This window comes from Salmo trutta, chromosome 16 (assembly GCF_901001165.1).
Source record: "Salmo trutta chromosome 16, fSalTru1.1, whole genome shotgun sequence".
NCBI classification, from domain to species: domain Eukaryota; kingdom Metazoa; phylum Chordata; class Actinopteri; order Salmoniformes; family Salmonidae; genus Salmo; species Salmo trutta.
Window position 1 is genome coordinate 8,114,074 of NC_042972.1, and position 23,261 is coordinate 8,137,334.

Consider the following 23,261-nt stretch of genomic DNA (forward strand, 5'->3'; position numbering starts at 1 on the left):
ATTTAGAACAGAGTTAAAGGTTACAGTCCTCATTTAGAATGGAGTTATAGGTTACAGTCCTCATTTAGAACGGAGTTATAGGTTACAGTCCTCATTTAGAACAGTTATAGGTTACAGTCCTCATTTAGAACAGAGTTATAGGTTACAGTCCCCATTTAGAATGGAGTTATAGATTACAGTCCTCATTTAGAATGGAGTTAGAGGTTACAGTCCTCATTTAGAATGGAGTTATAGATTACAGTCCTCATTTAGAACAGAGTTATAGGTTACAGTCCTCATTTAGGATAGAGTTATAGGTTACAGTCCTCATTTAGAACAGAGTTATAGGTTACAGACCTCATTTAGAATGGAGTTAGAGGTTACAGTCCTCATTTAGAATGGAGTTATAGGTTACAGTCCTCATTTAGAATGGAGTTATAGGTTACAGTCCCCATTTAGAACAGAGTTATAGGTGACAGTCCTCATTTAGAATAGATTTATAGGTTACAGTCCTCATTTAGAACGCAGTTATAGGTTACAGTCCTCATTTAGAACAGTTATAGGTTACAGTCCTCATTTAGAACAGAGTTATAGGTTAAAGTCACCATTTTGAATGGAGTTATAGATTACAGTCCTCATTTAGAATGGAGTTAGAGGTTACAGTCCTCATTTAGAACAGAGTTATAGGTTACAGTCCCCATTTAGAATGGAGTTATAGATTACAGTCCTCATTTAGAATGGAGTTATAGATTACAGTCCTCATTTAGAACAGAGTTATAGGTTACAGTCCTCATTTAGGATAGAGTTATAGGTTACAGTCCTCATTTAGAACAGAGTTATAGGTTACAGACCTCATTTAGAATGGAGTTAGAGGTTACAGTCCTCATTTAGAATGGAGTTATAGGTTACAGTCCTCATTTAGAACAGAGTTATAGGTTACAGTCCTCATTTAGAACAGAGTTATAGGTTACAGTCCCCATTTAGAACAGAGTTATAGGTTACAGTCCTCATTTAGAATAGAGTTATAGGTTACAGTCCTCATTTAGAACGGAGTTATAGGTTACAGTCCTCATTTAGAACAGTTATAGGTTACAGTCCTCATTTAGAATGGAGTTATAGATTACAGTCCTCATTTAGAACAGAGTTATAGGTTACAGTCCTCATTTAGGATAGAGTTATAGGTTACAGTCCTCATTTAGAACAGAGTTATAGGTTACAGTCCTCATTTAGGATAGAGTTATAGGTTACAGTCCTCATTTAGAACAGAGTTAGAGGTTACAGTCCTCATTTAGAATGGAGTTATAGGTTAGAGTCCTCATTTAGAACAGAGTTATAGGTTACAGTCCTCATTTAGAATGGAGTTAGAGGTTACAGTCCCCATTTAGAATGGAGTTATAGATTACAGTCCTCATTTAGAATGGAGTTAGAGGTTACAGTCCTCATTTAGAATGGAGTTATAGATTACAGTCCTCATTTAGAACAGAGTTATAGGTTACAGTCCTCATTTAGGATAGAGTTATAGGTTACAGTCCTCATTTAGAACCGAGTTATAGGTTACAGTCCTCATTTAGAATGGAGTTATAGGTTACAGTCGTCATTTAGAACAGAGTTATAGGTTACAGTCTTAATTTAGAACAGAGTTATAGGTTACAGTCCTCATTTAGAATAGAGTTATAGGTTACAGTCCTCATTTAGAACTGATTTATAGGTTACAGTCCTCATTTAGAACAGTTATAGGTTACAGTCCTCATTTAGAACAGAGTTATAGGTTACAGACCTCATTTAGAATGGAGTTAGAGGTTACAGTCCTCATTTAGAATAGAGTTATAGGTTACAGTCCTCATTTAGAACGGAGTTATAGGTTACAGTCCTCATTTAGAACGGAGTTATAGGTTACAGTCCTCATTTAGAACAGTTATAGGTTACAGTCCTCATTTAGAATGGAGTTATAGATTACAGTCCTCATTTAGAACAGTTATAGGTTACAGTCCTCATTTAGAATGGAGTTATAGATTACAGTCCTCATTTAGAACAGAGTTATAGATTACAGTCCTCATTTAGAATGGAGTTAGAGGTTACAGTCCTCATTTAGAATGGAGTTAGAGGTTACAGTCCTCATTTAGAATGGAGTTATAGGTTACAGTCCTCATTTAGAATGGAGTTATAGGTTACAGTCCCCATTTAGAACAGAGTTATAGGTGACAGTCCTCATTTAGAATAGATTTATAGGTTACAGTCCTCATTTAGAACGCAGTTATAGGTTACAGTCCTCATTTAGAACAGTTATAGGTTACAGTCCTCATTTAGAACAGAGTTATAGGTTAAAGTCACCATTTAGAATGGAGTTATAGATTACAGTCCTCATTTAGAATGGAGTTAGAGGTTACAGTCCTCATTTAGAATGGAGTTATAGATTACAGTCCTCATTTAGAACAGAGTTATAGGTTACAGTCCTCATTTAGGATAGAGTTATAGGTTACAGTCCTCATTTAGAACAGAGTTATAGGTTACAGACCTCATTTAGAATGGAGTTAGAGGTTACAGTCCTCATTTAGAATGGAGTTATAGGTTACAGTCCTCATTTAGAACAGAGTTATAGGTTACAGTCCTCATTTAGAACAGAGTTATAGATTACAGTCCTCATTTAGAACAGAGTTATAGGTTACAGTCCTCATTTAGAACAGAGTTATAGATTACAGTCCTCATTTAGAATGGAGTTAGAGGTTACAGTCCTCATTTAGAATGGAGTTATAGATTACAGTCCTCATTTAGAACAGAGTTATAGGTTACAGTCCTCATTTAGGATAGAGTTATAGGTTACAGTCCTCATTTAGAACAGAGTTATAGGTTACAGTCCTCATTTAGAATGGAGTTATAGATTACGGTCCTCATTTAGAACAGAGTTATAGGTTACAGTCCTCATTTTGAATGGAGTTATAGGTTACAGTCCTCATTTAGAACAGAGTTATAGGTTACAGTCCCCATTTAGAATGGAGTTATAGATTACAGTCCTCATTTAGAATGGAGTTAGAGGTTACAGTCCTCATTTAGAATGAAGTTATAGATTACAGTCCTCATTTAGAACAGAGTTATAGGTTACAGTCCTCATTTAGGATAGAGTTATAGGTTACAGTCCTCATTTAGAATGGAGTTATAGGTTACAGTCCTCATTTAGAACAGAGTTATAGGTTACAGTCTCCATTTAGAACAGAGTTAAAGGTTACAGTCCTCATTTAGAATGGAGTTATAGGTTACAGTCCTCATTTAGAACGGAGTTATAGGTTACAGTCCTCATTTAGAACAGTTATAGGTTACAGTCCTCATTTAGAACAGAGTTATAGGTTACAGTCCCCATTTAGAATGGAGTTATAGATTACAGTCCTCATTTAGAATGGAGTTAGAGGTTACAGTCCTCATTTAGAATGGAGTTATAGATTACAGTCCTCATTTAGAACAGAGTTATAGGTTACAGTCCTCATTTAGGATAGAGTTATAGGTTACAGTCCTCATTTAGAACAGAGTTATAGGTTACAGACCTCATTTAGAATGGAGTTAGAGGTTACAGTCCTCATTTAGAATGGAGTTATAGGTTACAGTCCTCATTTAGAATGGAGTTATAGGTTACAGTCCCCATTTAGAACAGAGTTATAGGTGACAGTCCTCATTTAGAATAGATTTATAGGTTACAGTCCTCATTTAGAACGCAGTTATAGGTTACAGTCCTCATTTAGAACAGTTATAGGTTACAGTCCTCATTTAGAACAGAGTTATAGGTTAAAGTCACCATTTAGAATGGAGTTATAGATTACAGTCCTCATTTAGAATGGAGTTAGAGGTTACAGTCCTCATTTAGAACAGAGTTATAGGTTACAGTCCCCATTTAGAATGGAGTTATAGATTACAGTCCTCATTTAGAATGGAGTTATAGATTACAGTCCTCATTTAGAACAGAGTTATAGGTTACAGTCCTCATTTAGGATAGAGTTATAGGTTACAGTCCTCATTTAGAACAGAGTTATAGGTTACAGACCTCATTTAGAATGGAGTTAGAGGTTACAGTCCTCATTTAGAATGGAGTTATAGGTTACAGTCCTCATTTAGAACAGAGTTATAGGTTACAGTCCTCATTTAGAACAGAGTTATAGGTTACAGTCCCCATTTAGAACAGAGTTATAGGTTACAGTCCTCATTTAGAATAGAGTTATAGGTTACAGTCCTCATTTAGAACGGAGTTATAGGTTACAGTCCTCATTTAGAACAGTTATAGGTTACAGTCCTCATTTAGAATGGAGTTATAGATTACAGTCCTCATTTAGAACAGAGTTATAGGTTACAGTCCTCATTTAGGATAGAGTTATAGGTTACAGTCCTCATTTAGAACAGAGTTATAGGTTACAGACCTCATTTAGAATGGAGTTAGAGGTTACAGTCCTCATTTAGAATGGAGTTATAGGTTACAGTCCTCATTTAGAACAGAGTTATAGGTTACAGTCCTCATTTAGAATGGAGTTAGAGGTTACAGTCCCCATTTAGAATGGAGTTATAGATTACAGTCCTCATTTAGAATGGAGTTAGAGGTTACAGTCCTCATTTAGAATGGAGTTATAGATTACAGTCCTCATTTAGAACAGAGTTATAGGTTACAGTCCTCATTTAGGATAGAGTTATAGGTTACAGTCCTCATTTAGAACCGAGTTATAGGTTACAGTCCTCATTTAGAACAGAGTTATAGGTTATAGACCTCATTTAGAATGGAGTTAGAGGTTACAGTCCTCATTTAGAATGGAGTTATAGGTTACAGTCCTCATTTAGAATGGAGTTATAGGTTACAGTCCCCATTTAGAACAGAGTTATAGGTGACAGTCCTCATTTAGAATAGATTTATAGGTTACAGTCCTCATTTAGAACGGAGTTATAGGTTACAGTCCTCATTTAGAACAGTTATAGGTTACAGTCCTCATTTAGAACAGAGTTATAGGTTAAAGTCACCATTTAGAATGGAGTTATAGATTACAGTCCTCATTTAGAATGGAGTTAGAGGTTACAGTCCTCATTTAGAATGGAGTTAGAGATTACAGTCCTCATTTAGAATGGAGTTATAGATTACAGTCCTCATTTAGAACAGAGTTATAGGTTACAGTCCTCATTTAGGATAGAGTTATAGGTTACAGTCCTCATTTAGAACAGAGTTATAGGTTACAGTCCTCATTTAGAATGGAGTTATAGATTACGGTCCTCATTTAGAACAGAGTTATAGGTTACAGTCCTCATTTAGAATGGAGTTATAGGTTACAGTCCTCATTTAGAACAGAGTTATAGGTTACAGTCCCCATTTAGAATGGAGTTATAGATTACAGTCCTCATTTAGAACAGAGTTATATGTTACAGTCCTCATTTAGGATAGAGTTATAGGTTACAGTCCTCATTTAGAACAGAGTTATAGGTTACAGACCTCATTTAGAATGGAGTTAGAGGTTACAGTCCTCATTTAGAATGGAGTTATAGGTTACAGTCCTCATTTAGAACAGAGTTATAGGTTACAGTCCTCATTTAGAACAGAGTTATAGGTTACAGTCCCCATTTAGAATGGAGTTATAGATTACAGTCCTCATTTAGAACAGAGTTATATGTTACAGTCCTCATTTAGGATAGAGTTATAGGTTACAGTCCTCATTTAGAACAGAGTTATAGGTTACAGACCTCATTTAGAATGGAGTTAGAGGTTACAGTCCTCATTTAGAATGGAGTTATAGGTTACAGTCCTCATTTAGAACAGAGTTATAGGTTACAGTCCTCATTTAGAACAGAGTTATAGGTTACAGTCCCCATTTAGAACAGAGTTATAGGTTACAGTCCTCATTTAGAATAGAGTTATAGGTTACAGTCCTCATTTAGAACGGAGTTATAGGTTACAGTCCTCATTTAGGACAGTTATAGGTTACAGTCCTCATTTAGAATGGAGTTAGAGGTTACAGTCCTCATTTAGAATGGAGTTATAGATTACAGTCCTCATTTAGAACAGAGTTATAGGTTACAGTCCTCATTTAGGATAGAGTTATAGGTTACAGTCCTCATTTAGAACAGAGTTATAGGTTACAGACCTCATTTAGAATGGAGTTAGAGGTTACAGTCCTCATTTAGAACAGAGTTATAGGTTACAGTCCTCATTTAGAATGGAGTTATAGGTTACAGTCCTCATTTAGAATGGAGTTAGAGATTACAGTCCTCATTTAGAACAGAGTTATAGGTTACAGTCCTCATTTAGGATAGAGTTATAGGTTACAGTCCTCATTTAGAACCGAGTTATAGGTTACAGTCCTCATTTAGAATGGAGTTATAGGTTACAGTCCTCATTTAGAACAGAGTTATAGGTTACAGTCTTCATTTAGAACAGAGTTATAGGTTACAGTCCTCATTTAGAATAGAGTTATAGGTTACAGTCCTCAATTAGAACTGAGTTATAGGTTACAGTCCTCATTTAGAACAGTTATAGGTTACAGTCCTCATTTAGAACAGAGTTATAGGTTACAGTCCCCATTTAGAATGGAGTTATAGACTACAGTCCTCATTTAGAATGGAGATAGAGGTTACAGTCCTCATTTAGAACAGAGTTATAGGTTACAGACCTCATTTAGAATGGATTTAGAGGTTACAGTCCTCATTTAGAATGGAGTTATAGGTTACAGTCCTCATTTAGAACAGAGTTATAGGTTACAGTCCCCATTTAGAACAGAGTTATAGGTTACAGTCCTCATTTAGAATAGAGTTATAGGTTACAGTCCTCATTTAGAACGGAGTTATAGGTTACAGTCCTCATTTAGAACAGTTATAGGTTACAGTCCTCATTTAGAATGGAGTTATAGATTACAGTCCTCATTTAGAACAGAGTTATAGGTTACAGTCCTCATTTAGGATAGAGTTATAGGTTACAGTCCTCATTTAGAATGGAGTTATAGATTACAGTCCTCATTTAGAACAGAGTTATAGATTACAGTCCTCATTTAGAATGGAGTTAGAGGTTACAGTCCTCATTTAGAATGAAGTTATAGATTACAGTCCTCGTTTAGAACAGAGTTATAGGTTACAGTCCTCATTTAGGATAGAGTTATAGGTTACAGTCCTCATTTAGAATGGAGTTATAGGTTACAGTCCTCATTTAGAACAGAGTTATAGGTTACAGTCTCCATTTAGAACAGAGTTAAAGGTTACAGTCCTCATTTAGAATAGAGTTCTAGGTTACAGTCCTCATTTAGAACGGAGTTCTAGGTTACAGTCCTCATTTAGAACAGTTATAGGTTACAGTCCTCATTTAGAACAGAGTTATAGGTTACAGTCCCCATTTAGAATGGAGTTATAGGTTACAGTCCTCATTTAGAATGGAGTTATAGGTTACAGTCCCCATTTAGAACAGAGTTATAGGTGACAGTCCTCATTTAGAATAGATTTATAGGTTACAGTCCTCATTTAGAACGGAGTTATAGGTTACAGTCCTAATTTAGAACAGTTATAGGTTACAGTCCTCATTTAGAACAGAGTTATAGATTACGGTCCTCATTTAGAATGGAGTTAGAGGTTACAGTCCTCATTTAGAATGGAGTTATAGATTACAGTCCTCATTTAGAACAGAGTTATAGGTTACAGTCCTCATTTAGGATAGAGTTATAGGTTACAGTCCTCATTTAGAACAGAGTTATAGGTTACAGTCCTCATTTAGAATGGAGTTATAGATTACGGTCCTCATTTAGAACAGAGTTATATGTTACAGTCCTCATTTAGGATAGAGTTATATGTTACAGTCCTCATTTAGAATAGAGTTATAGGTTACAGTCCTCATTTAGAACGGAGTTATAGGTTACAGTCCTCATTTAGAACAGAGTTATAGGTTACAGTCCTCATTTAGGATAGAGTTATAGGTTACAGTCCTCATTTAGAACCGAGTTATAGGTTACAGTCCTCATTTAGAATGGAGTTATAGGTTACAGTCCTCATTTAGAACAGAGTTATAGGTTACAGTCTTCATTTAGAACAGAGTTATAGGTTACAGTCCTCATTTAGAATAGAGTTATAGGTTACAGTCCTCATTTAGAACTGAGTTATAGGTTACAGTCCTCATTTAGAACAGTTATAGGTTACAGTCCTCATTTAGAACAGAGTTATAGGTTACAGTCCCCATTTAGAATGGAGTTATAGATTACAGTCCTCATTTAGAACAGAGTTATAGATTACAGTCCTCATTTAGAATGGAGTTAGAGGTTACAGTCCTCATTTAGAATGGAGTTATAGATTACAGTCCTCATTTAGAACAGAGTTATATGTTACAGTCCTCATTTAGGATAGAGTTATAGGTTACAGTCCTCATTTAGAACAGAGTTATAGGTTACAGTCCTCATTTAGAACAGAGTTATAGATTACAGTCCTCATTTAGAATGGAGTTAGAGGTTACAGTCCTCATTTAGAATGGAGTTATAGATTACAGTCCTCATTTAGAACAGAGTTATATGTTACAGTCCTCATTTAGGATAGAGTTATAGGTTACAGTCCTCATTTAGAACAGAGTTATAGGTTACAGACCTCATTTAGAATGGAGTTAGAGGTTACAGTCCTCATTTAGAATGGAGTTATAGATTACAGTCCTCATTTAGAACAGAGTTATAGGTTACAGTCCTCATTTAGAATGGAGTTAGAGGTTACAGTCCTCATTTAGAAAAGAGTTATAGGTTACAGTCCCCATTTAGAATGGAGTTATAGATTACAGTCCTCATTTAGAATGGAGTTAGAGGTTACAGTCCTCATTTAGAATGGAGTTATAGATTACAGTCCTCATTTAGAACAGAATTATAGGTAACAGTCCTCATTTAGGATAGAGTTATAGGTTACAGTCCTCATTTAGAACAGAGTTATAGGTTACAGACCTCATTTAGAATGGAGTTAGAGGTTACAGTCCTCATTTAGAATGGAGTTATAGGTTACAGTCCTCATTTAGAACAGAGTTATAGGTTACAGTCCTCATTTAGAACAGAGTTATAGATTACAGTCCTCATTTAGAACAGAGTTATAGGTTACAGTCCTCATTTAGAACAGAGTTATAGATTACAGTCCTCATTTAGAATGGAGTTATAGATTACAGTCCTCATTTAGAACAGAGTTATAGGTTACAGTCCTCATTTAGGATAGAGTTATAGGTTACAGTCCTCATTTAGAACAGAGTTATAGGTTACAGACCTCATTTAGAATGGAGTTAGAGGTTACAGTCCTCATTTAGAATGGAGTTATAGATTACAGTCCTCATTTAGAACAGAGTTATAGGTTACAGTCCTCATTTAGAATGGAGTTAGAGGTTACAGACCTCATTTAGAATGGAGTTAGAGGTTACAGTCCTCATTTAGAACAGAGTTATAGGTTACAGACCTCATTTAGAACAGAGTTATAGGTTACAGACCTCATTTAGAACAGAGTTATAGGTTACAGTCCCCATTTAGAACAGAGCTATAGGTTACAGTCCTCATTTAGAACAGAGTTATAGGTTACAGTCCCCATTTAGAACAGAGTTATAGGTTACACTCCTCATTTAGAATGGAGTTTAGAATGGAGTCCTCATGCAAATAGTTTAGTCAATTATCAATCCTTTTAGTCACATGGGCATAAATACCTTTGAGGAACCTTTCTGATAGCTCCTGTCTCAAGTCGTTTAACAATTATAAAATCACTGGATTACCAGAATTTACCATACTAGGATTGACACTATTTACTACGTCAGATAGACAAAGATACCTCAGAGCCGTTTGAGTCAGAGAGATGGTTCGTCAACACAGATTAATCTGTTTAAACACAAATACACTTTAAAAAGAGTATACACTTTAGTATATAAAGTATTTGAATATATTTTACCAGGTAAATTGACCAAGAACACCTTCATATTTACAGCAACATCCTGGGGAATAGTTACAGGAGAGAGGAGGGGGATGAATGAGCCAATTGGAAGCTGGGGATGATTAGGTGACCATGGATGATATCAGGGCCAAATTGGACATTTAGCCAGGACACCAGGGTTAACACACCTACTCTTACGATACGTGCCACGGGATCTTCAGTGACCTCAAAGAGTCAGGACACCCATTTAACATCCCATATGAAAGATGGCACCCTACACAGGGCAATGTCCCCTTCACTGCCCTGGGATTTCTACTGCCTATCCTCTCATCTCGTCTCCTCTCCCCTTTCCTCTCATCTCCTAACCCTCTCCTCTCCTCTCCCTTTCCTCTCATCTCCTAACCCTCTCCTCTCATCTCCCTTTCCTCTCTCCTTTCCTCTCTACTCTCCTCTCCTCTCATCTGCCTTTTCTCTCCTCTCTCTTTACTTTCATCTCCCTCTCCTCTCCCTTTCCTCTCCTCTCTCTTTCCTTTCCTCTCCTCTACTCCCAGCCTCTAGGCTACCTGCCGCAAGAATACCTGCCACTAGCTAGGCTACCTGCCACTAGGCTATCTGCCACTAGCTAGGCTACCTGCCACTAGCTAGGCTACCTGCCACCAGCTAGGCTACCTGCCACTAGGCTACCTGCCGCCCTTTACACACAGTTCAATCCAATAGAGGCTACATCACAGGTTACAGAGTTATAGGACAGCTTTTTTCCAGCTTTTTTTTGTTATAGGACAGCTTTTTTCCATCTACGTAACATTGCAAAAATCAGAAAATTTTTGTCCAAAAATGACGCAGAAAAATTAATCCATGCTTTTGTTACTTCTAGGCTGGACTACTGCAATGCCCTACTTTCCGGCTACCCGGATAAAGCACTAAACAAACTTCAGCTAGTGCTAAATACGGCTGCTAGAATCCTGACTAGAACCCAAAAATTTGATCATATTACTCCAGTGCAAGCCTCCCTACACTGGCTTCCTGTTAAGGCAAGGTCTGATTTCAAGGTTTTACTGCTAACCTACAAAGCATTACATGGGCTTGCTCCTACCTATCTTTCTGATTTGGTCCTGCCGTACATACCTACACGTACGCTACGGTCACAAGACGCAGGCCTCCTAATTGTCCCTAGAATTTCTAAGCAAACGGCTGGAGGTAGGGCTTTCTCCTATAGAGCTCCATTTTTATGGAATGGTCTGCCTACCCATGTGAGAGACGCAGACTCAGTCTCAACCTTTAAGTCTTTACTGAAGACTTATCTCTTCAGTAGGTCCTATGATTAAGTGTAGTCTGGCCCAGGAGTGTGAAGGTGAACGGAAAGGCTGGAGCAACGAACCGCCCTTGCTGTCTCTGCCTTGCCGGTTCCCCTCTTTCCACTGGGATTCTCTGCCTCTAACCCTATTACAGGGGCTGAGTCACTGACTTACTGGTGTTCTTCCATGCCGTCCATGGGAGGGGTGCGTCACTTGAGTGGGTTGAGTCACTGACGTGGTCTTTCCGTTCTGGGTTGGCGCCCCCCCTTGGGTTGTGCCATGGCGGAGATTTTGTGGGCTATACTCGGCCTTGTCTTCGGACGGTAAGTTGGACGGTAAGTTGGTGGTTGTAGACATCCCTCTAGTGGTGTGGGGGCTGTGCTTTGGGGTGGGGTTATAGCCTGCCTGTTTGGCCCTGTCCGGGGGTATCATCGGATGGGGCCACAGTGTCTTCTGATCCCTCCTGTCTCAGCCTCCAGTATTTATGCTGCAGTAGTTTATGTGCCGGGGGGCTAGGGTCAGTCTGTTTCATCTGGAGTATTCTCTTGTCTTATCCGGTGTCCTGTGTGAATTTAAATATGCTCTCTCTAATTCTCTCTTTCTCTCTTTCTTTCTTTCTCTCGGAGGACCTGAGCCCTAGGACCATGCCTCGGGACTTCCTGGCATGATGACTCCTTGCTGTCCCCAGTCCACCTGGCCATGCTGCTGCTCCAGTTTCAACTGTTCTGCCTGCGGCCACGGAACCCTGACCTGTTCACCGGACGTGCTTGTTGCACCCTCGACAACTACAATGATTATTATTATTTGACCATGCTGGTCATTTATGAACATTTTAACATCTTGACCATGTTCTGTTATAATATCCACCCGGCACAGCCAGAAGAGGACTGGCCACCCCTCATAGCCTGGTTCCTCTCTAGGTTTCTTCCTAGGTTTTTGGCCTTTCTAGGGAGTTTTTCCTAGGGAGTTTTTCCTAGCCACCGTGCCTCTTTCACATGCATTGCTTGCTGTTTGGGGTTTTAGGCTGGGTTTCTGTACAGCACTTTGAGATTTCAGCTGATATACGAAGGGCTATATAAATAAATTTGATTTGATTTGATTTGTTACAGACCACACTAAAGGTAACTCATCTGTGCTGCTTTCTTGGCCAGGGCTCAATCTCAATGTGACGTCACTGATTAAATAAAGTTTAAATATGATAAATGAAAAATAAAACACCCAGCACTTATAAGTGCTACAGTTTTAGGTTGTAATTTAAAATGAAGTCTATAACACAGAAGCTGAACAATACAAAAAAGGCCTCAAAGTGAAAAACAATTAAGCCTAATGACTGGTGTTATAGAAGCTTCAAAGAGAACGCTTGACAACGCAGAGAAACATAAATTAAATTGTTTCAGATTACAGTGTTATAGAGTCCTCTAGTGTTATGAATAAAACATCTATGCAACTTGAACTGTGTCTTAAGGACCGTTGAAGGGATAGTGCAAGATTTTGGCAATGAAGACGTGGATACCATTTGTATATCTGCGTGCTGTTTGAAAAAAGTTGAAGGTACTGTAGATTTGTGAGCCATTGCTAACTAGTGTTAGCACAATGACTGGAAGTCTATGGGTACAGCTAGCATGCGTCCAGTCATCTGGGTTAGTAGAAAAAGGACTTAATTGCCAAAATATTAAACTGTGCTACTGTAATATTACTTCTCTCTAGATACTGTTTATGAAAATGAATCATACAAAATGGCCTTTAGTGGTAAAGAACTGTTTTTGAACAGTTGGTTTTCAGTGGTAAAGTATTGTTTTTGTACAGTTCGTTTTTGACATTGATATATTGTATTAGTACAAACTGGCTTCTAAAGAGGTCAACCGGTTATCTAACAACAAAGGAAGTACAGTAATGGGGTTAAAGGATGGTGCTTTATCTCTGTTGTCTAGACCTACCACGGCTCTGTGTGTGTGTGCGTGTACATTTGTGTGTGCGCTTATGTGTACCATCCTGTACCAGCCTATAAAAGGCGAACAAAGCAGCAGGAGGGGGTCAGACAATACGACAGACCTCCTGATATAGTACAGCTTCAGACCTCCTGATATAGTACAGCATCATACCTCCTGATATAGTTCAGCTACAGACCTCCTGATATAGTACAGCTACAGACCTCCTGATATAGTACAGCTTCATACCTTCTGATATAGTACAGCTTCAGACCTTCTGATATAGTACAGCTTCAGACCTCCTGATATAGTACAGCTTCAGACCTTCTGATATAGTACAGCTTCATACCTGATATAGTACAGCTTCAGACCTCCTGATATAGTACAGCTTCATACCTGATATAGTACAGCTACAGACCTCCTGATAAAGTACAGCTACAGACCTCCTGATATAGTACAGCTACAGACCTCCTGATATAGTACAGCTTCAGACCTCCTGATATAGTACAGCTTCATACCTGATACAGTACAGCTTCAGACCTCCTGATATAGTACAGCTACAGACCTCCTGATATAGTACAGATTCAGACCTCCTGATATAGTACAGCTACAGACCTCCTGATATAGTACAGCTTCAGACCTCCTGATATAGTACAGCTTCATACCTGATACAGTACAGCTTCAGACCTCCTGATATAGTACAGCTACAGACCTCCTGATATAGTACAGCTTCAGACCTCTTGATATAGTACAGCTACAGACCTCCTGATATAGTACAGCTTCAGACCTCCTGATATAGTACAGCTTCATACCTCCTGATATAGTACAGCTTCAGACCTCCTGATATAGTACAGCTTCATACCTCCTGATATAGTTCAGCTACAGACCTCCTGATATAGTACAGCTACAGACCTCCTGATATAGTACAGCTTCATACCTGATATAGTACAGCTTCAGACCTCCTGATATAGTACAGCTTCAGACCTCCTGATATAGTACAGCTTCAGACCTCCTGATATAGTACAGCTTCAGACCTCCTGATATAGTACAGCTTCAGACCTCCTGATATAGTACAGCTTCAGACCTCCTGATATAGTACAGCTTCAGACCTACTGATATATTACAGCTACAGACCTCCTGATATAGTACAGCTTCAGACCTCCTGATACAGTACAGCTTCAGACCTCCTGATATTGTACAGCTTCAGACCTCCTGATATTGTACAGCTACAGACCTCCTGATATTGTACAGCTTCAGACCTCCTGATATTGTACAGCTTCAGACCTCCTGATATTGTACAGCTTCAGACCTCCGGATATTGTACAGCTTCAGACCTCCGGATATTGTACAGCTTCAGACCTCCTGATATTGTACAGCTACAGACCTCCTGATATTGTACAGCTACAGACCTCCTGATATTGTACAGCTACAGACCTCCTGATATTGTACAGCTTCAGACCTCCGGATATTGTACAGCTTCAGACCTCCGGATATTGTACAGCTTCAGACCTCCTGATATAGTACAGCTTCAGACCTCCTGATACAGTACAGCTTCAGACCTCCTGATATAGTACAGCTTCAGACCTCCTGATATAGTACAGCTACAGACCTCCTGATATAGTACAACTTCAGACCTCCTGATATAGTACAGCTTCAGACCTGATATTGTACAGCTTCAGACCTCCTTGGTACTGTCTGTACTGTACCTAAATGCTTTGTCCTGGACATGCTGTTTTTCTTCCCAGAAAAAAGAATGGCTGTTAGTGTATTGTATTTCAAACATGTCTGTGACAGTAACATCTCTTTATGTTATACAATAAATATATGTGACCCATTTTAAGGAGGTTGTACAACTGAATGCCTTCAACTTAAATGTGTTTCCACATTTAACCCAACCCCTCTGAAACAGAGAGGTGTGGGGGGCTGCATTAAACAACATCCACGTCTTCAGCACCCGGGGAACAGTGGGTTAACTGCCTTGCTCAGGACGACAGATTTTTAACTTATCAGCTTGGGGATTCGATCCAGCAAGCTTTTGGTTACTGGCCCAACGCTCTAACCACTAGGCTACCTGCTGCCCCACTTTAACGAAGCTAGGCCTATGTTGCACTTCACTATTTCACAGGAGAGGCATTTAAATGTTTTTTTTTATCAAAATATGTTCATGAACATGTGAACTTTCATGTACCTTAATAACAAACTCGTATACCATCTGTAAATATGAATAAAAGTATTAAATTATGAGCCTAGTTGGTTTAGCCACGTAAAAATACTGCGACAGTCAGTCTCGTACAAACTTGAACCCAGGCGCAGAGAAACACAGCCGGCAGAGGTGAGGATAAATCCAGAACATTTACTGACGCTTACACAGCAAAACAACAATGCTTACACAGCAAAACAACAAAGCACTGGCACATGAATCACTAAACAAAACAAGAGACCTGAGCAACCGGCCCAGTCCACAAAGGACCTAAATAGTCATACACCAGGTGAACCCAATAAGCCCAATCAGGCTCACCTGGACACTAGAAAACATAAGCCCTCCAGTGGCACCCTCAGGGAGTACACCCCAAGGTGACCTCTGACCTGTGACAAATACAGGTACCTTCCCACTAGCCATGATTGGCTGAGATAATAGATGGGCTGGACATGCCGTGAGATGAGTTTGGATTTGCCTGCCATATAGCATGCTTCTGTCTATTACATGAGCTACTCAATATGTGTCGATAATCCTTTCTACCACTGCTTTTTTTTAAGATACCATGAAGAACTGAAAAAGTGTTGCTACTGCTCTCAACATTGCTTCCCTTAAGTTAATAGAGCAGTCAACAAATATCAGTTGTGATGGACTACTTTCTGGAGGACGATCGTGCCATGCTGACAATCTCTGACTCTGAAAATGAATCAGACTATTAGGAAATCCTTGATTTAGGTAAAAACATGTTCATTGAACCAGACATTGTAGAGTCTTCTGATGGGGAAGAAACGGCGTTCAACAGTGTTGTTGTCACGGAAGAAGTTTGGCGAGTTTTGAGTGGAATGGCCATTGGGAGCAGAAAGATGACTGCAAAATGCGGAGAGAGTCGAAAAGAGAACACACAGAAGGCTGTTGTATAAAACACCTTTCTCCGGAATACATCTTCAAACTAAGGGCAACTACGGCATTCATGACAGAGAAGTGTTCATCCATGTATACGGGTATGAGTCCAGCTACATTTTCAGATATTAAACGTTTCTAATTTTACCAGGATTACGAACCCCTACCTGTCCTCGACCTGCCTTTTGCCTCCGCCTCTATATTCAATACATATCTGAGACCTGAACCATCTGCCTCACGTGTCTGGGTTTCATCCTGAGTCATGATACAAGTAACCATTTCATTGTACTGTTTTACACCATCTGTATCCTGTGCATGTGACAAATAAATATTGATTTTATTTGATATAGAGTGTGTTTAACAGAGACTCTGATGTGAAGAATAACATGACCTGCACCAAAGTCAGATTAGAATAAAGGCCAAGGTCTAGATAAAGTGTATATTTACTACTACTTTTTACTACTACTTTCACCACTTTTAGTATTGAAATCTTTGGTTGTTTACTACACTACCTTAACGATGCTGTCTCCGGATTACATCTTCAAACTAAGGGCAACCATGGCATCCGTGACAGGAGACGCATCAATCCATGATGTATACGGGTAAGATAGTCTAGCTAGCTACATTTTCAGATATTACATGTTTCTAATTTTGACATAGTCTTTTAATATCAAGTTAGTGTACTGTTAGCTAGCTAGCTAACGTTAGCTGGCTGGCTCGCTAGCTAATGTTACGTGTATTATTTGTATCTCAGACCCATTTGTTTGACTAGTTATAGCCCAATGTTAGCTAGCTAACATTGAACCTGGTTGGTTAACTACCTGCAGATTCATGCAGGGTAGTAACGTCATGAGTTGGGATTTTGGTTAATTGTTTACCTAGCTAGCTAGCTACATGTCTTAACAAAAGACTCCACTATACAAATAACCATTTCAGGTGCGTTCGTAAAATTCTGGACATTTACTCCGATTTCAGAGCACTCTCGCCTGTGTGTGCCAGAGCACAGAATAACTGATGAATTTACGAAAGCTCAACAACATTAAATATAGCCGGGGTCAGTAAACATCGGCAAAAAAGCGCAATTACATTTTTGCCCACAGCACAGTTACTGTCACCAACGCTCTGGATAACATGAAAACAGCCTAACCAGCTCTGCTAGGGTGAGTAAAATCGTCAGAGTTTGGATGGGGGCAAAAGCTTAAGAGGGTGTGAACAATGCTGAATGCGTGTAGACAAAGAAGAGCTCTCCAGTACGTACCAAAACATTCTCAAAAGTGAGGTTGCAAGCCATTTTCTCAAAAGTGAGGTTACAAGTTAATCAACTTTCAAAGAAGAATTACTTTCCCATTGTTCCTCAAATGTAGTGTATGATATACCATTTTGTAGCTCTGTGTCTCTGTTGTATGTTGTATGTATGCTGAGATAGCACGCTATGCACTGTCTGTTCCTGCACAGTCTAATGTACATGTCTGGAATGTTTCATAGTGTTGACTCACTAATGCTGGAGCAGAAGAACTGTATGTTTGAAAAAAGAAACTTGGATACACGAATATCCTTTTATTCACAATACATCACAATACATGTAATGGATGTGATTGCTTGATGCATTATAGATCCATTATGCACACTGGATCATTCACCAATACCAGGGATTGTGTTAGTCCAATTGTGAGTGTTTTCCCCTCTTTGCTCCTGTAACTACAGTGCATAAGGTGTATGAAACACTAACCTTTGTTTCAATTGAAGCATAAAAACTGCAGAACCTCATGGCTATACACTACTGCACCAATCACAGTGTGAAAACAGCTAATCAGAGTTTTAAACACTAGAGTGTAGGTAAACAGCCAATCAGAGTGGTAAACACTAGACTGTAAGTAATTAGCCAATCAGAGTGGTAAACACTAGAGAGTGTATGTAAACAGCAAATCAGAGTGGTAAACTCTAGAGAGTGTAGGTACACAGCCAATCAGAATGGTGAAATCTAGTGAGCGTAGCTAAACAGCCAATCACAGTGGCCGATAGTGTAGTGTGGAAACAGACCTCCAAAATAACATGTCGCAGGAATGAGAGCACCAGGTAATTTACCTTGATTGTGGGCTTCCTGGTGGAGAATCCTCGGTACCATCCTGAAAGAGAGAAAATAACAAAATCAATGTTTAGGAGAAACAACCCTTATCTCAACCCTCAGCCCACCCTCAGAAAACAACACTTATCTCAACCCTCAGCCCACCCTCAAAAAACACCCAGTCAACAGTTTCAGTATCATGGTCATGTTCAGTATAATGTGAGAGTGAGTGGGGTCAGGTAGGACTGATGTTATCTTAATGTTCAGTATAATGAGTGAATGGGGTCAGGTAGGACTGATGTTATCTTCATGTTCAGCATAATGAGTGAATGGGGTCAGGTAGGACTGATGTTATCTTAATGTTCAGTATAATGAGTGAATGGGGTCAGGTAGGACTGATGTTATCTTAATGTTCAGTATAATGAGTGAATGGGGTCAGGTAGGACTGATGCTACATGACGAGGAGAGAATGCATCTGATAAAATACTTAACAGCTATGCAACTCTAAACCACTTGGGAGAAGATGGTGGATTTCAGAGAGAAGATGGTGGATGTCAGAGACAAGATGGTGGATGTCAGAGACAAGATGGTGGATGTCAGAGACAAGATGTGGATGTCAGAGAGAAGATGATGGATGTCAGAGAGAAGATGGTGGATATCAGAGAGAAGATGGTAGATGTCAGAGAGTAGATGGTGGATGTCAGAGACAAGATGGTGGATGTCAGAGAGGAGCTGGTGGATGTCAGAGACAAGATGGTGGATGTCAGAGAGGAGCTGGTGGATGTCAGAGAGAAGATGGTGGATGTCAGAGAGAAGATGGTGGATGTCAGAGAGAAGATGATGGATGTCAGAGAGAAGATGGTGGATATCAGAGAGAAGATGGTGGATGTCAGAGAGGAGCTGGTGGATGTCAGAGAGAAGATGGTGGATGTCAGAGAGGAGATGGTGGATGTCAGAGAGGAGCTGGTGGATGTCAGAGACAAGATGGTGGATGTCAGAGAGAAGATGGTGGATGTCAGAGACAAGATGGTGGATGACAGAGAGTAGATGGTGGATGTCAGAGAGAAGATGGTGGATGTCAGAGAGAAGATGGTGGATGTCAGAGAGGAGCTGGAAGATGTCAGAGAGGAGCTGGAAGATGTCAGAGTAGTCTAACTCTCAGAAATGTGTTACAGAGTGAAAGGTTATAATGGTATAAAACACAGGGGGAAGTTAAATAAGAGAGGCATCAGTGTGCTGAGTCCTGAAGCCTCGTAGACTTGACACATGGGCCTCAGAGACTTCCACATAATTGGAGGAGCCTAGCTAACTCTCATCTGAATATGGAAAATTGTTTCATCAATGTAATTAACGAGAATACAGATTGGCACACACAAGTGCGTGCGTGAACACGTACACATACACACACACACACAAACAAACACACAAGCACACAGGCACATGCCCAAACCAAACACACACAGACACCTCACAACAGACAGGCTTATTTCCTTATTCCCTAATAGCCTTATTCCCTTATTCCCTAATAGCCTTATTCCCTTATTCCCTAATAGCCTTATTCCCTTATTCCCTAATAGCCTTATTCCCTTATTCCCTAATAGCCTTATTCCCTTATTCCCTAATAGCCTTATTCCCTTATTCCCTAATAGCCTTATTCCCTTATTCCCTAATAGCCTTATTCCCTTATCCCCTAATAGCCTTATTCCATTATTCTCTTATTATCTTATTCCCTTATTCCCTAATGGCCTTATTTCCTTATTCCCTAATAGCCTTATTCCCTAATAAACGTATTCCCTTATTCCCTAATAGCCTTATTCCCTTATCCCCTAATAGCCTTATTCCCTTATCCCCTAATAGCCTTATTCCCTTATTCCCTTATTATCTTACTCCCTTATTACCTAATAGCCTTATTCCCTTATTCCCTAATAGCCTTATTCCCTAATAAACGTATTCCCTTATTCCCTAATAGCCTTATTCCCTTATCCCCTAATAGCCTTATTCCCTTATCCCCTAATAGCCTTATTCCATTATTCCCTTATTCCCTTATTCCCTAATAGCCTTATTCCCTTATTCCCTAATAGCCTTATTCCCTTATTCCCTAATAGCCTTATTACATTATTCCCTAATAGCCTTATTCCATTTTTCCCTAATAACCTTATTCCCTTATTCCCTAATAGCCTTATTACATTATTCCCTTATTACCTTATTCCCATATTCCCTTATTCCCCTATTCCAGTATTCCCTTATTCCCTAATAGCCTTATTCCATTATTCCCTTATTTTCTTATTCCCTTATTCCTTTATTCCCCAGCACTATATGGAAATGTGGGAAGATAAATAAGAGAGAAGCTAGCATGCAGACAGACAGAGAGAGACATAGGGACAGATAAGGAGACAAACTGAGAGACAGACAGCCAGCAAGCCTCCCAGCCAGCCAGCCAGCCAGCCAGCCAGCCAGCCAGCCAGCCTCCCAGCCAGCCAGCCAGCCAGCCAGCCAGCCAGCCAGCCAGACAGACAGACAGACAGACAGACAGACAGACAGACAGACAGACAGACAGACAGACAGACAGACAGACAGACAGACAGACAGACAGACAGACAGACAGACAGACAGACAGACAGACAGACAGACAGACAGACAGACAGAGAGAGAGAGAGAGATGGACAGAGACCGAGAGACGGACAGAGAGAGAGAGATGGACAGAGAGAGAGAGACCGAGAGATGGACAGAGACCGAGAGATGGACAGAGAGAGAGAGAGAGAGAGAGACCGAGAGATGGACAGAGACCGAGAGATGGACAGAGAGAGAGAGAGAGAGAGAGAGAGAGAGAGAGAGAGATGGACAGAGAGAGAGAGAGAGAGAGAGAGAGAGAGAGAGAGAGAGAGACAGAGAGAGAGAGACAGAGAGAGGGAGAGAGAGACAGGGACTGACTGGACTGGATACTATTCACTGTCTGTATCTGTGGTATCGCAAGAGAAGCCTGCTGGATGTGTTGTATTAACACAGGATACTAACACACCTTGTGTTGTATTAACACAGGATACTAACACACCTTGTGTTGTATTAACACAGGATACTGACACACCTTGTGTTGTATTAACACAGGACACTAACACACCTTGTGTTGTATTAACACAGGATACTAACACACCTTGTGTTGTATTAACACAGGACACTGACACACCTTGTGTTGTATTAACACAGGATACTAACACACCTTGTGTTGTATTAACACAGGACACTAACACACCTTGTGTTGTATTAACACAGGACACTAACACACCTTGTGTTGTATTAACACAGGATACTAACACACCTTGTGTTGTATTAACACAGGATACTAACACACCTTGTGTTGTATTAACACAGGATACTAAAACACCTTGTGTTGTATTAACACAGGACACTGACACACCTTGTGTTGTATTAACACAGGATACTAACACACCTTGTGTTGTATTAACACAGGACACTAACACACCTTGTGTTGTATTAACACAGGACACTAACACACCTTGTGTTGTATTAACACAGGATACTAACACACCTTGTGTTGTATTAACACAGGATACTAACACACCTTGTGTTGTATTAACACAGGATACTAACACACCTTGTGTTGTATTAACACAGGACACTGACACACCTTGTGTTGTATTAACACAGGATACTAACACACCTTGTGTTGTATTAACACAGGACACTAACACACCTTGTGTTGTATTAACACAGGACACTAACACACCTTGTGTTGTATTAACACAGGATACTAACACACCTTGTGTTGTATTAACACAGGATACTGACACACCTTGTGGTGTATTAACAGCAACAAACGCTAACACTACACATCCAAGTATATCTGACCAAATTATGAAAGACAAGAATTCTAATTTTGAATTCCGTAAAGTGAGTGTTGAAGAGGTGAAAACATTATTGTTGTCCATCAACAATGACAAGCCACCGGGCTCTGACAAGTTGGATTGAAAATTACAGAGGAAATTAGTGGACGATATTGCCACTCCTATTTGCCATATTTTCCATCTAAGCCTACTAGAAAGTGTGTGCCCTCAGGCCTGGAGGGAAGCAAAAGTCAACACGCTACCTAAGAATAGTAAAGCCCCCTTTACTGGCTCAAATAGCCAACCAATCAGCCTGTTACCAACCCTTAGTAAAGTTTTGGAAAAAATTGTGTTTGACTAGATACAATGCTATTTTACAGTAAACAAATTGACAACAAACTTTCAAGCACAGCACTTATACAAATGCCTGATGATTGGCTGAGAGAAATTGATGTTAAAAAGATTGTGGGGGCGGTTTTGTTTTTACTTCAGTTCGGCTTTTGACATTATCGATCATAGTCTGCTGCTGGAAAAATGTATGTGTTATGGCTTTTTGTCCCCTGCTATATTGTGGATAAAGAGTTACCTGTATAACAGAACACAAAGGGTGTTTTTTAATAGAAGCCTCTCCAACATAATCCAGGTAGAATCAGGAATTCCCCAGGGCAGCTGTCTAGGCCCCTTACTTTTTTCAATATTTACTAATAACAGCTTTGAGTAAAGCCAGTGTGTCTATGTATGCAGATGACTCAACACTATACACGTCAGCTACTACAGTAACTGAAATGACAGCAACATTCAACAAAGAGCTGCAGTTAGTTTCAGAATGGGTGGAAAGGAATACCGTAATTTCCGGACCATTAAGCGCACCTGAATATAAGCCGCACCCACTGAATTTAAAAAAAAAATATTATTTTGAACATAAATAAGCCGCACATGTCTATAAGCCACAGGTGCCTACCAGTACATTGAAACAAATTAACTTTACACAGGCTTTAACGAAACACGGCTTGTAACAAAAATAAATAGGCTTTAACGAAACACGGCTTGTAACAAAAATAAATAGGCTTTAACGAAACACGACTTAATAGCAGTAAGCTTTAGTTGTCTTTTTGCACTGAGTCAATTCCTAACGCTGCTGTTTCCAACGTCTTATCATCGACTCATTAAGACCAAGCTCCCGTC

At 39.5% G+C, this 23,261-nt stretch overlaps 1 protein-coding gene across 11 annotated transcripts in view; it reads right to left on the minus strand.

The window, feature by feature from the left end:
* The window catches only part of dock3 (dedicator of cytokinesis 3), a 369,152-nt gene that overhangs the window by 216,560 nt on the left and 129,331 nt on the right, over nucleotides 1-23,261 (minus strand). For all 11 annotated transcript variants that reach the window (XM_029692895.1, XM_029692892.1, XM_029692890.1 and 8 more), the window contains exon 3: nucleotides 18,255-18,295. In XM_029692895.1, the coding sequence (XP_029548755.1) occupies nucleotides 18,255-18,295 (41 nt within the window). The remainder of the gene's footprint in view (nucleotides 1-18,254; nucleotides 18,296-23,261) is intronic.